Source organism: Phascolarctos cinereus, unplaced genomic scaffold, assembly GCF_003287225.1.
Source record: "Phascolarctos cinereus isolate Bilbo 61053 unplaced genomic scaffold, phaCin_HiC Scaffold_726;HRSCAF=1367, whole genome shotgun sequence".
NCBI lineage: Eukaryota > Metazoa > Chordata > Mammalia > Diprotodontia > Phascolarctidae > Phascolarctos > Phascolarctos cinereus.
This window is the reverse complement of record NW_027556098.1, coordinates 320483191-320496776: the sequence shown is the minus strand read 5'-3', so window position 1 is coordinate 320496776 and position 13586 is coordinate 320483191. Positions and strand designations below refer to the sequence as shown.

General features: G+C 41.8%; 1 protein-coding gene and 1 pseudogene across 1 annotated transcript; one reads left to right on the top strand and one right to left on the bottom strand.

The window, feature by feature from the left end:
- Nucleotides 1-2284: 2284 nt before the first annotated feature.
- NDUFC2 (NADH:ubiquinone oxidoreductase subunit C2) lies at nucleotides 2285-11991 on the top strand. The gene is made up of 3 exons (XM_020989492.2): nucleotides 2285-2528; nucleotides 9371-9514; nucleotides 11803-11991. Exons 1-3 carry the CDS (start codon nucleotides 2363-2365, stop codon nucleotides 11850-11852), a joined length of 360 nt encoding a protein of 119 aa, XP_020845151.2. The 5' UTR covers nucleotides 2285-2362; the 3' UTR covers nucleotides 11853-11991.
- LOC110210527 (small ribosomal subunit protein uS8 pseudogene) lies at nucleotides 5342-5762 on the bottom strand (annotated as a pseudogene).
- Nucleotides 11992-13586: the final 1595 nt, after the last annotated feature.

Here is a 13586-nt window from a genome sequence, read left to right as displayed (position 1 = left end):
TGCCTCTGACACAAACTGGCTTGGGGCAAGTTACTTCACTTCTCAGTGCTCTAAGCAGCTCTCAAAGACTCTTGGGAAGACTATAGGGAAGGGTGGTGACCTGCACTGGGAGAGGGAGTTTCCTCACCCAGGAATGGCCTATAGCCATAAAGTCACAGATATAGTCCTTAAGCCTATATTCTACCTCTGTAAACCTTCTCGTGAACCAGACACTCTGCAGCTGCTGCCCAGCCTGAACCAGATGCCCCTCCCGGGATAAACTCTAATCTCCTCACCTCCTCATGTGGAGGAGGAAGGGAAGGAGGAGTTAAACTGAATTATCCCTAATTATAGACTCATAAAACATTTGAGCTGGAAGGGATCCAAGAGGCCATAAAAGCAGACACCCCTCCCATTTAAATGTTTTTAGTAGGAACTTAATCATCAACAAATATTTGAAGAATATGAAGAAAAAAGCAGGATAGTGTACAAACCCATAAACTTGTATTACATATAGTTTATTTTTTAAAGTGTGTATTAAATTTAACAAAATAATAACAAAGTTGTCCTCTTTTGTCACCTTCTACATGTCTGCTGTATTTTTAAATTTTAATTTTCCCATTGATGCCCTTTTTTGGAGGGAGGTCTTTGTCACTAGCCATTAACTCATACCCCCTCCATAAAAGCTCATTTGTAAGAAATGAGTAATCAAGCAAAACAAATCATCAAGTCAAACAAAACTGGCTATGTCTGAATACACAGCGTGTCCCAAAAGTCTTAGTGCAGAATGGGCTCTACAAAGTGTCCCAAAAGTTTTGGTGTATACAGAGTGTCTCAAATTTTTTTAGTGCAGAATGGATTACATACAGGTGTCCCAAAAGTCTTAAGCTACCAAAGCTTAAAAACTGCACTAAGACTTTTGGGACACCCTGTGTATAATCCATTCTGCACCTCTACTCCATCATTTCTCTCCCCAGATACAGTAGATTTGTGCTTTCTCATCAGTCTTCTAAAGTCACTGCATTGATCGGAGTTCTGAAGTCTTTTAAGATAATTTTCTTTTTTGCTGTTATCTGTCCTCTCATTTCACAGATGAGGAAACAGTCCCCAAAGAGTGATTCACTTGGGACTAAGACCAAATTTCCAGACTCCCAGATCAGAACTCTTCCCACCATACTCCAATTCTCTCCATATTTTCAGAAAGAAATTGATAAGCTGGACAATACCCTGAGAGGACAACCAGAATAATAGTAATAGCTAACATTTACTCTTACCATGCGCTGAGCACTTTACAGTGATCTCACTTGATTCTTACAACACCCCTGGAAGGAGGGTAGATATTAGTATTACTCTCATTTTATGGCTGAAGAAACTGAGGAAGAGGTTAAATGACGTGCCCAGGGTCACACAGCTAGTGTCTGAAGTTGGATTTGAGCTCAGGTCTTACTAACTCCAGGTTCACCTTTGTATCCATTACATTCCCAGCTGCTACATAGTCAAGCTTTAAGAAGGTCTTGTCATAAGAGAAGTGGTTAAGAGAACAGAGAATGTTTTGCTTGGAAAAGAGGTCTCTGGGGTACATAGCGGCTGTCTCCAAGTATTTGAATGCTGGTGGAAAAGAGACTAGACCTGTTCTATTTGTCCCCAGCAACAGAAGTGGAAGTTGCAGAGAGGTAGCTTTAGGCTGGATTTCGTTGGGAGCTGTCCAAAAGCAGAGCTGGCTCCTCTGGAGGTTGCGGAGTGCAAGGCTAGACCACCCCTCCCCTGTCTCGCGTTCTGCAGAGGGGATTCCTGCGCTGCCGCAGATAGGACCACGTGCCCTCCCTTTGAGGTCCGTTCCCATGGTGATTTGTCCTATGAACGAGTCCTGAAATGGGGGGGGGGGTGTCAGGGAAGTCTTTGGGCAGAAAAGAACGTTTTTCTTTTACCGCTGTTCTCTGTATGCTGAAATGTTCATGTGTTAGTAATTAAGTTCTTATTAAAGTGTTTTTTTTTAATTCCATAAATGTTTTTGGTTGAAATGTAAAGTCCACGTAGCTCCCCTCCGACGTGCCTTTGAGGGGCTCACCAAAGGAGATGGGAAGTATGTATAAATAATTACCATACACAGCAGAAGGTGATTTTTTTTTTAAGAGCCATTCTAAGTCTGGTACGCTGTGTAACTTTGGGCAAAACCGCAGCCCTCTGCAGGAGAACCACCTCCGACCGCGTCCCTTTCCCTTCCGACAGGAGAGGGAAAGGGGGCGGACCTTTCCGAAGGGAGGAACCTTGGCGCGGCGGCCCCGGACGTTGCGTGGCCGGGCGGACCCTTTTCCCGGTGCACTGCGAAGTGCCTTCACCTCAAGCCAGAGGAGGAGGCGGCGGCGCCTGTGGGGTTGGCGAGATGAGCGGGAGGCCCGATTTTATCCCGCTGAAGTTCCTGCCCGATGAGGCCCGGAACCTGCCACCGCCGAAGCTGACGGACCCGCAGATCTTCTACACGGGCTTAATGGGCTACTGCGCGGGGCTGTTGAATAACCTGCTCAATCGCCGGCCTGTGGTGACCGCTGGTGAGGACGTGCCTGGGGCGCGCGTGCACGAGACGGGGGGGGGATGCGCGTGCACGAGACAGCGGTCTGCGGCTCGGACTCGCGTGCACCTGACCGGGGACTGAGAGGCGCGCGCACTGTTCTGCGCGCGTGGGGGCGGGGGAAGTGTTTTGAAAGCCTGCGCGTCAGTGGACCAGGGCCCTGGATTTGGACTCAGAGGCCCTGGCTTCTAGTGTCCTCTTCCTTGGGCCTTTGGGTGAGTCATTTCTTGCAGCTTTTTTTCCTGAGGCAGCGTCTGCACAGTGAATGGCGGGGAGGTGTCAGAAGGGGAGCTGAGACTCCACAGTTGGTGGTAGTCACTAATGTGAGCGCTGACCTCGGGAGTTAACTTCCCCTCTCGGGGCTTCTCTGTCTAGGTCTTCTTGTAGCTGTTCAGTTGTGTGTGACCCTTTGTGACCCCACTTGGGGTTTTCTTGCCAAAAATAGTGGAGTGGTTTGCCATTTCCTTCTCTAGCTCATTTTACAGATGTAGAAACTGAGACAGACGGGGTTAAGTGACTTGCCCAAGGTCACACAGTTAGTGTCTGAGGCCAGATTTGAAATCAGGTCTTTCCTAAATCCAGGCCTGGCACTCTATTCACTTCACAACCTTAACCTGGTTGGCCCCCTCTTATGTTTCCAGTCTTCTTACGTCTTACTCCACTTAAGGAACTCTGATCCAGCTACATGAGTGACATGCAGTTACTCATGTGTGACATTCCTCTTTTGTCATTGTGCCTTTGCACTAGCTGTCTCCCATGCCTTGCGCCTTATATTCTTGCTCCTTACCTCTTCCTTTGGGTTTCCCAGGTTATGAAGAGCTTTAAACGCTTTATGTGCTTTATATTTGATCCTAGAGGTAGTAGTCAGCTAGCATTTGTTAAGTTCCTATAGTGCTAGGCACCTCAGTAAGCAATGAGTTTATTGAGTTCGGGGTTATAACATGGTCAGACCTAAGCTTTAGGGAAATTATTTTGTCAGCTGAGTGGAGGATGAATTGGAGTAAGGAAAGAGTTGTCTAGAAACAAGGTGTCTGTAAGTGGAGAGAACAGGCAAATGAGGGGTCTTGGTGCCTGGGAAGATGGTGGAGCCCTAGAATAGGAAAGCTGGAAAGAGGTGAAGGTTTAAGGGGAAAGATAATGGGTTCTGTTTGGACATACTATGTTTGAAATGCTTATGGAACATCTGGTTTGAGATGTGAGTAACGCGGGGCTAGAGCTCAGGAGAGTGACGAGGGTAGGATAGATAGATATGGGCATCGTCTGCGTAGAGCTGATCGGTGATTCCATAGGAGCTGATGAGATGACTAAGTGAGATAGTGTAGAGGAAAAATAGAAGAGGCCCAGTGTAGAGCCTTGGGGGACCCCCCTTGTCACATAATGTAGATGAAGATCCAGTAAAGAAGACTGAATAACAGTCAGGTAGGAGGAGAATCAGGAGAGAACATTGTCCCTAATGCCTAGAGGAGGGAGAATATCTAGGAGAAGGTCAAATACTGCAGAGAGATCAAGAAGGATGAGGGTTGAGAAAAGGCCATTAGAATTGGCCGGAAAATATTTTGGAACTTTGGAAAAGGCAGTTTAGTTTGAAAGAGAAAGTTGGAAGCCAAGCTGTGTAGGGCTTAGAAGAGAGTCAGAAGAGGAAGTAGAGGTACCTTTTCTCAAGATTAGCCAGAAAGGGAAAGAGACAAATGGGGCAATGGTTAGCAGGGATAGTCTGTTCAGGTAGGGTTTAAGGGTGTGGGAGACGTAAGTGTGTTTATAGGTATTGGGGAAGGAGACAATAGGTATCTCTTGAAGATAAGAGATTGAGGATGACACTGGAAGCAGTCTCCTGGAAAAGATGGGAGGAGAAGAGATTGAGGGTACCTGAAGAAGGGTTTTCCTTGGCAAGGAAAAGGGACTCTTCATCTGACATCTGAGTCAAGGACAGTGAGGGAAAGCATCTGAGTGATGCATGAGGAGGAGAATTGGAGCCTAGGAGCATGGCCTCAGTTTCTTTGGTTAAGTGTGAGCACAGGGTGTGGGGGGAAGCTGTGGGGAGGCTTGGAGAGAACAATCACTGTGGACAGTGATCCTATGCCGCTCCATCTTCCCCAGCAGTCGCCCCTTCTGTCATCCTCACTCTCTCACTTATCTTCAATCTCTCCCTTTCACCCGACTGCTTTCCTGCTGCGTACAAACATGCCCATCTGTCCTCCTGTCCTCAAAAAATAAGCCCTCACTTGATCCTTCCATTCACACTAACTATCCTCCCATAATTCTGGAGAAGGCCATCTAAAATAGGTGCCTCTATTTCCTCTCCTCTCTCTCTTTTCTTAACTCCCTATGATCAGGCTTCTCACTTCATCCTTCAATCAAAACTGCTCTCTCCAAGGTTACCAGTGATCTCTTAATTACTCAATCCAATGGCTTTTTCTCAATCCTTGTATTTCTTGACCTCTCTGCAGTCTTTGATACTATTTATCACCCTCCTCCATAATCTTTTCTCTAGGTTTTCAGGATCCTCCCCTCCACCCCTTCTCTACGGGTTCTCCTACTTCTCAGATTCTCCTTCTCAGTCTGTTTTGCAGGATCCTCATCCAGATCATACCCCCTAACCACAGCTGTCACACAGGGTTCTATTCTGGACCCTGTTGTCTTATTCTTTTATACTGTCAGTTGGTGGTTTTAACAGCTACCATGGATTCAAATTATGTTTGTACTGATGATACGCAAATCTTCTTATCCAGCCCTAATTTCTCTGACATCAAATGGCGATGTCGCTAGGATATCTTTTTTTTTTCCCATTGGAGCATTTTTATTTGTATGTATGTTTTACACCATAGAAAAAGAATCCCAGGATTTTTCCTCATGTGTGTTTTCGTCTTGCTTCCTCATGGTCCATGATGCCAGCTGAGGTTGTAAGTACAATGAACCCAAACTGACAGGGTGGTAGCAGATTATTTTGCCACTTTTCCAGGTCTTTCATTTGAACATCAAATCTGGGGCTGATTATACCACACTTGTTTAATCTGCCCGTGAGGTTCACAACAATTTTTCCTGCTCTGTGATCATCAGTGATCTCAAATTCACCAATGTAACCATGCTTCATCATCATAGTGAAGAACCGGACAATTACTTTAGAGCATGGCCTAATGAGAACCTGGCGTCTTCCTCGATTTTCTGCATTGTTGATGCTTTTGAGAGCATCTGCCAGGACGTTCACGCGCACCATTGTGGCAGCGCTGCAAGATGGCGGAAAGAGTGTCTCTAGGATATCTTAAAACTTATCACACCTAAAACTGAACTAATTATCTTTCCCCAAAATCTTCTTCTCTTCCAGACTTCCCTATTACTATTCCTATTACTGACCCTAAATTCGTTTCTGACCCTAACCCTAAATGCGCACTGCCTTCCCAGTCTCTTAGGTTTACAATCTTTGTGTCATCCTCAACTCCTTGCTACCTCTCTCACACACACATCTTTCTCTTCACCCCCACCTGCATCCTCCAACCAATTTGTTGCCACAGCCTTATGATTTCACTTTTGCAAAATGTCTCAAATATGCCTCCTCCTCTTTTCTGATATTACCACCACCCCAGTACCAGCCCTTATCACCTCATGTCTGAACCACTGCAATAACCTGCTGGTGGATCTGTAGAAAACTTACTTAACATGTCAAAAACTGAACTCATTTTCTTCCTCCCTAAACCTTCCCCTCTTCTTAACTTTCCTGTTGTTGTCAAGGGCACCACTATCCTCCCAGTCACCCAGGCTCATAACCAAGATGTCATCCTCAAACTTCAACTCTTAATGCTCAATGCTTTCTCTCCCTCCCCAGCCCCAGTATCTAATGTGTTGCCAACTTCTGTAAAGTCTGCCTTTGGAAAATCTCTAGTATATACCTTCTTTCCTCAGACACTACCACCAAGACAAGCCCTCAATCACCTTAATCTTGGCTGTTACAGTAGCCTTCTGGTTGGCCTTCCTGACTAGTCTCTCCCAAGTCCAGTTCATTCCCCACTCAGCTATTAAAGTGATCTTCCTAAAGAGCAAGTCATCCCCATTCAATAAACTCTAGTACAGAGACATTCCTGAGTGCAGCCCAAACCAGATTTAAATGTAATTGGGAAATAGTAAAATATTTAACAAAAAAAACAATAAAACATAGATATTTTATTTTATTATAATTTTATTTATGTACCTTTAGCAGAGGCAGCACTCTCTTCATATATCTTTTTTAAAATAATATTTTATTTTTTCCCCAGTTACATATAAAAACCATTTTTAGCATTCATTAAAAAATTTTTTTGAGTTGCACAAACAAAGCCAATGCAGCCAAGAGTAGGAGGGAAGCAGAAAACTTGGAAAGAATTTTTACAACCAGTCTCTCTGATAAGGGCCTCATTTCTAAAATATATAGAGAACTAAGTCAAATTTATAAGAATGTAAGTCATTCCCCAATTGATAAATCGTCAAAGTATATGAACAGGCAGTTTTCAGATGAAGAAATTAAAGCCATCTGTAGTCATATGAAAAAATGCTCTAAATCACTATTGCTTAGAGAAATGCAAATCAAAACAACTCTGAGGTACCACATCACACCTATCAGATTGGCCAACATGACGAAACAGGAAAATGATAAATGCTAGAGAAGATGTAGGAAAATTGGAACACTAATGCATTGTTAGTGGAGTTGTGAAATGATCCAACCATTTTGGAGAGCAGTTTGGAACTATGCCCAAAGAGCTATAAAAATATGCATACCTTTTGACCCAACAATAGCACTTCTGGGGCTGCATCAAAAAGAAATCATAAAAACGGGAAAAGGATCCACATGTACAAAAATATTTAAAGCAGCTCCTTTTTGTGGTGGCTAAGAATTGGAAATTAAGAGCTGAACAAGTTGTAGTATGTGAATGGAATGGAATGCTGTTGTGCTATAAGAAATGAACAGGCAGACTTCAGAAAAACCTGGAAAGACTTGTATGGTCTGATGCTGAGTGAAGGGAGCAGAAGCAGGAGAACGTTGTACACAGTAACAGCCACGATATGCAATAACTGATATTGATAGACTTAACCCTTCTCAGCAATACAGAGATCTAAGACATCTCCAAAGGTGTTATGATGGAAAATGCTATCCACATTCAGAGGAAGAACTATGGAGTTTGATTGCAGATCAAAGCATATGATTTCTCTTTTTTTTCTTCTGTTTTGTTTCATCTTTCTTGTAGTTCCTCCCATTGGTTTTAATTCTTCCTTACAACATGACCAATGTGAAAATACGTTTAATAGGAATGTATATGTAGAGCCTATATCAGATTGCACAGTCAAGGGGAGGGAGGGGGAGAAAAATTTAAAACTCAAAAGGTTGTGGAAGGGGTTGTTAAAAACTAAAAATAAATTAATTTTTTAAAAATCTATAAAAAAAAATTTAGTTCCAAATTCTCTCCTTTTTCTCCCCCTTCCCTGAGAGGGTAAACAATTTTATGTAGGTTATACATGTGCAATCACGCAAAACATTTCCATGTTAGTCATGTTGTGAAAGAAAATAGACCAGTGACAACCCATGAAAAAATAAAAGTGAAAACTAGTATGCTTCGATCTGCATTCAGACTCCCATCAGTTCTTTCTTCTGGATGCAGGTGACATTTTTCATCATGAATCCTTTGGAATTGTCTTGGATCATTGTATTGCTGAAAATAGCTAAGTCTTTCATAATTGTTCATCGTACAATATTGCTGTTACTGTGGACAAAAACGTAGATAACATTTAGTTTTCTAAGTCAATATGCAGCCTGCAGAGATCTTTAGGTACAGTTGAGTAACCCCCGTTTCTATTTGAATTTGACACTACAACCGTCGATGGAATCCTCTCTTTAGCTTTTAAAGCCCTTTATAACCTGACCCCTTCCTGCCTTTCCAGTCTTCTTACACCTTCCTCTTCTCCATGGACTTTTCAATCCAGTGACCTTGACCTCCCTGCTATTCCTTGAGAAAGACATTCCATTTCCAAACTCATGCATTTTCACTGACTGTCTCCCATGCCTGAAATTCCTGCCCGCTCATCTCTACCTCTTGGCTTCCCTCACTTCCTTTAAGTTGCAGCTAAAATCTCACCCTCCTCAAGGAGCCTTTCCTAGTCTTCTTAATGTTAGTGTCTTCTGTCTGAGATTAACTCCAGTTTATTACACACACACACACTCACACACACACATCTTGATTGTACATAGTTGTTTATGTGTTGTCTCTCCCAATTGAGCTCCTTGAGGACAGAGCTTGTTTTGGTCTTTCTTTGTATCCTCAGGCACAATGTCTGGCACATAGATGCTTAAGAAATTCTTGACTTGCAGACAAATTTTGGTTCATTTCAAAGGAACTCTTGCATTTTATATTGTGACAAGCAGATTCTTCATGTTTCCCCAGGAAAAATTTCATGGAATCTGAGATATGAATAGATTTGACCTTATTCTTTTAGAGTTAAAAGTGACTTTAGAGATCATTTTAACTAGTCTTTCTCATTTGACAATGAGGAAACTGAGGCCTCCGAATGAAAGATGATTTGCCCAAGCTAAGTTGTATAGATAAATATTGGAGCAAGGACCTGAAACCAGGCCTCCACTTGTGTTCTTTTTTTCTGTGCCAGTCATCTTTGTATCTCCCACAGTGCCTTGCACAGCAAATGCCCAGTAGTAGAATGAATGAATGAATTTTTATTCAAATGCTTTTAGAGTAATGGAAAAAAAAAAGGCTGCCATTTTCATGATATTAAAATGCAATTCTTTCTTCATCACAAAACCTGATTTCCATTTATCTTTTGGTTCTGGTTTTTCATGAATTTCAGGTTTACATCGCCAGCTCCTGTATGCCACTTCATTCTTTTTTGCGGGATATTACCTTGTTAAACGAGAAAACTTTAAGTATGCTGAAAAGGACCGTGATATGTTTCAGTATATGAAATCGTGTTCAGAAAAATTTGAAGAAAAGGGTAAGTATTTCAGTTTTCAGAAAATGTTGAAGTTATGTATTATTTGATATGTAATTTGTAAGTACACATGAGGCTATGTAATATGAAGTATATAAGTCATCATAAAGTCATAGAAATAAAGTCCTTTAGTCTGTCCTGGTTTATTTGAGCAAAAATTTTCAAAAGAATTATAGTCTTAAAAAAAATTATATAATCTAAATAGCCATGTGAAAGATTGTTCCGTATCACTAGTAATAAGAAAAATGCATAGTAAAACAATTCATAGGTTGCTTTTCATACCCAATAAGTTGGCAAATATGACAAAAAGCAAGAATAATATTGGGTCAAGCATTAGCCCTTTGAATTGACCAGTCAGGTCTTGGGCACAGCTTCCCTGCCTTTTAGGGAAAAACTAGCCTGCCTGTGTGGCAGGGCCTTATATATTATATTGCTTCTGCCAGAGCAGAAAGGGGGATGAGACTGGATTCCTTGGGAATGTGGGTTTTATTTGCATTCTATTGGTTCACTATTAATTTTTGTCCTGAATAAATATTTTGTTGTTCCAATGACCTACAAAATGATTTAGGTCCCAGTTAACACCAGAAGTTCCCAGAATTATATTGATCTCTGTGAGCCCAGAGTCGTTTTGGAGCGTGGGCTACATTTGATTTAATTATCACAACAGCCCAATGAGGTAGGCAATGCAAGTGATAGTGTTCCCATTTTGTATAGGAGGAGACTGAGGTTCAGGTTAAGTTTCTTGCCTCAAGTCACACAGCTGATAAGTGATGGAACAATAATTATAACCCAGATCTTATAGATATACAGTCCAGTGTATTAAGTTTGTTTTCAAACAAATACTTAGTGATTTTTGTTTAGACAAAAAATGCTAGTCTTTTAAAAAAAATTATTTCTAAGTCTAACGTGATAAATCAATATAAAACAGTATTAAGTATACAATTCTTTTTATATTTGTGTACCTTCATGTGTATAAAGTTCTTTTGCTTTCCCTTTCTTTTCATTCTTTTCTGTGTCCTTTATCATTCATCATTTTTAATGGTACTGTAGTTATCCATTACATTGATGGTACATAATTTGCTCCATCATTCCCCATTCTTGGACATTTAGGCATCCAGTTTTTCACTTTCATACCACTGTCAGCATCCTTATTTACGGGCAGTTAGACAGTTTTAGAGCTAGAAGAGATTTCAGTTATCATCTAGTTTGTCCTTCCCGTATTTGGGGGTTTGTTTTTTTGTTTTGTTTTTACCAGTTCTTTTTGTTTTTATATCCCATTCATTTCCAGATATCTTCCTCTCACCCAGTGAGCTTTTCCTGATAAAAAAAAATATTTAAAAAGGGGTGGGGCACAGGGAAAGCCTCACAAAACCACCCAAACATCATTGTCTGACAATATATAGAATGCTCTGCACACAAAGTCCCCTAAACCATGTAAAGGGCATGAATGTGCTTTTTCTTAACTCTTTTCTGGAGCCAGAATTAGAATTACATAGCATTCAGTTTTGTTGTTCTTTCCATTTGCATGATTGCATTAGTGATTATATATGTTATTTTCCTGCTTCTGCTTCAATTCCTCGGTTACTCAATGTGTCACTAAATTCTTCATGTTTCTCTGTTGGGCTCGTGCAGTAACATTCCATTTCATTCATGTGCCACAATTTGTGCGACTGTTGGTCAGTCAGATGTAGCACGTCACTTTTCAGATAAAGGGACTCGGGTTCCACAAGGCCAAAGTAACTTCCCCCAGATTCTATCAGTACGTGGTATTGTAGCCTGGCATGGGATCCATATTTGAGGGTGGTTTTTTTTAAAATAACATCTTTAGAATAGATTTACAGGAATGGGAATGTGGGATTAGTAGGCTTCATTAGTTTGAGAAAGCTAAAAGATCATTTTAAAATCTGGTGTAAATATTATGTCTTACTGTAGTTCTGTGAGCCATTTATTCTGGAAACCAGAGCTCAAAGACATTTGAATGTGCCTGGCTGCTTGCCCTCTCCTAACTGGTGGAGTCAGTGGTTCTCTTTCTCTTTCCCTCTGTCTTCCACACAGCAGCACTGCAGTTATTCTAATAGCCTGACCTCACCCCCTTTGCCCCCAACCCAGTACTCTAAAGGCAAGCAACAGTAAGATCTTTCTAACCAATTGCTCTGGAAAATTTCTGAGTGACACTTTTATATATGTGTATTCTTATTAAAGTAGTGACACCTTTAAATACATAGAGAAAATTTAAGCTAGACTTCTCATGAAAATATTTAAAGTACTCATATTATCCTTTTCTTTTGTAGAAAAGAAAATTTATGCTGAAATTCTTGAAGACTTTTATCCAATTCGCTGAAACTTCTGACTGTCTGCTCTTATTTCTTTCCCAAGAGCTTTTGTTCATGAACTCAATGGGCTGTATTTCTAACATGTCTCATTCATGTGTAATGAAAAAATTAAGATCTTATAATTAAATGAGTGACATGAATACATGACTTCCAGTCATCTACCCTCTTACATGCGTTATGCCGTAGTACTTATGAGCAAAGTATGGTAGTAAGATGGGGGTGTAACTGTGTCTGGGTTACAAAAGGCACTTTGCCAGCCTCCAAGCATCTCTCAGTTTCTGAAGCCTGATCTTGAAGAACATCGTTAAGAGTTACTTAGAAGAAACTGCACCTATGTTGTGGAAGGGCTGTCTACGCTCTAATTCATGCACTGATATGAGATGAGATTGACCAGGACCAGCCCTAAGACACGGTTAGTTAGTCAGCTTTCATGAAGTGCTTACTACGTGCCAGACACTTTGCTAAGTACTGGGGATAAAAGGAAAAGCAAAAAACACAGCCCTTGCCCTCAGGGAGCTCACAGTCTAATGGAGGAGTTTGTAGTTCAGTCGCTTCAGTGGCATCCAACTAGTTGTGACCCCATTTGGGGTTTTCTTGGCAAAGATACTGGAGTGGTTTGTCATCTCCTTCTCCAGCTCATTTTACAGATGAGCAGACTGAGGCAAACGGGGTAAAGTGACTTGCCCAGGGTTATATAGCTAGTAAGTGTCTGAGGCCGAATTTGAACTCAGGTCCTCCTCACTCCAGGGCTGGCACTCTTATCTGCCAGCTGCCCCAGTGGAGGAGACAATGTACAAATAACTGGAAAGTAATCTTGGAGGGAATACACTAGGAGGGAGTGGTGTGGGACTGGGAATGACCTGAAGAAGGTGGAATTTGAGCTGAGTCCTAAAGGAAACTAGGAAAGCTGGGAGGTGGAAGAGAGGAAGAAGGCATTCCAGGCATAGCAGACAGACAATGAAAAGGCATACAGATGGGAATGGAGTGTCCTGTGGGTGGAATAGTGAGTAGAGCAGTGTAGTTGTTTAATTTACTATGTGGATAAGGGAGTGGATTTTAAGAAGACAGCAAAGAAGGAAGAAACTACTTTGTGAAAGGCTTTAAATGCCAAAGACAGCATTCACAGTGCATTTGATCATGGAGGTAAATGGGAGCCATTGGAGTTTATTGAGGGGGGGTGGGGCAAGACTTATGCTTTCGGAAAATCACTTTGTTACCTGAGGGGAGAATGGACTGGGATGGGGAGACTTGGCAAGGAGACCAACGGAAAGGCCATTGCAACAGACTAGGTATAGACGGTGAGAGCCTTCACCATGGTGGTTACTATGTGAGTGGAGAGAACTATCTATACGAGGGGTCGTGAAAATGGAAATGACAAGACTTGACAACACATTGGATATTGGTGAGAAGGCAAGTGAGGAATCAGTTGATTCAAGGTTGTAGGCCCTGGTTACTGGAAGGATGGTGATGAAAGGTTTAGAATAACCACTGGGGTGAGTAGGATCACAAATCAATTAGGGTGATCTAAAAAGACTGGCTAACTGCATTGAGGACCCATTTGAGGTTCTGTTAACAAATTTGTAATGGGCCAAGTCAGCATGGTTCTGTGATTTCCTCCAGCTCCATTCAGTAGCATATGAATAGGAATGAAGGAGGTTCTGAATCCAGGTTGGGTTGGATCTAGGGCTGGGCCTTAGCAAGGTATGATCAGTGGTAGGACAAGGGAGCAGGGAATTTGAATG

Coding starts and splice junctions, on each gene's coding strand:
- NDUFC2 (XM_020989492.2), top strand. CDS start 2,363: ATGAGCGGGAGGCCCGATTTTATCCCGCTGAAGTTCCTGCCCGATGAG. Junction 2,529..9,370: donor CCGGCCTGTGGTGACCGCTG/GTGAGGACGTGC, acceptor CATGAATTTCAG/GTTTACATCGCCAGCTCCTG. Junction 9,515..11,802: donor AGAAAAATTTGAAGAAAAGG/GTAAGTATTTCA, acceptor TTTCTTTTGTAG/AAAAGAAAATTTATGCTGAA.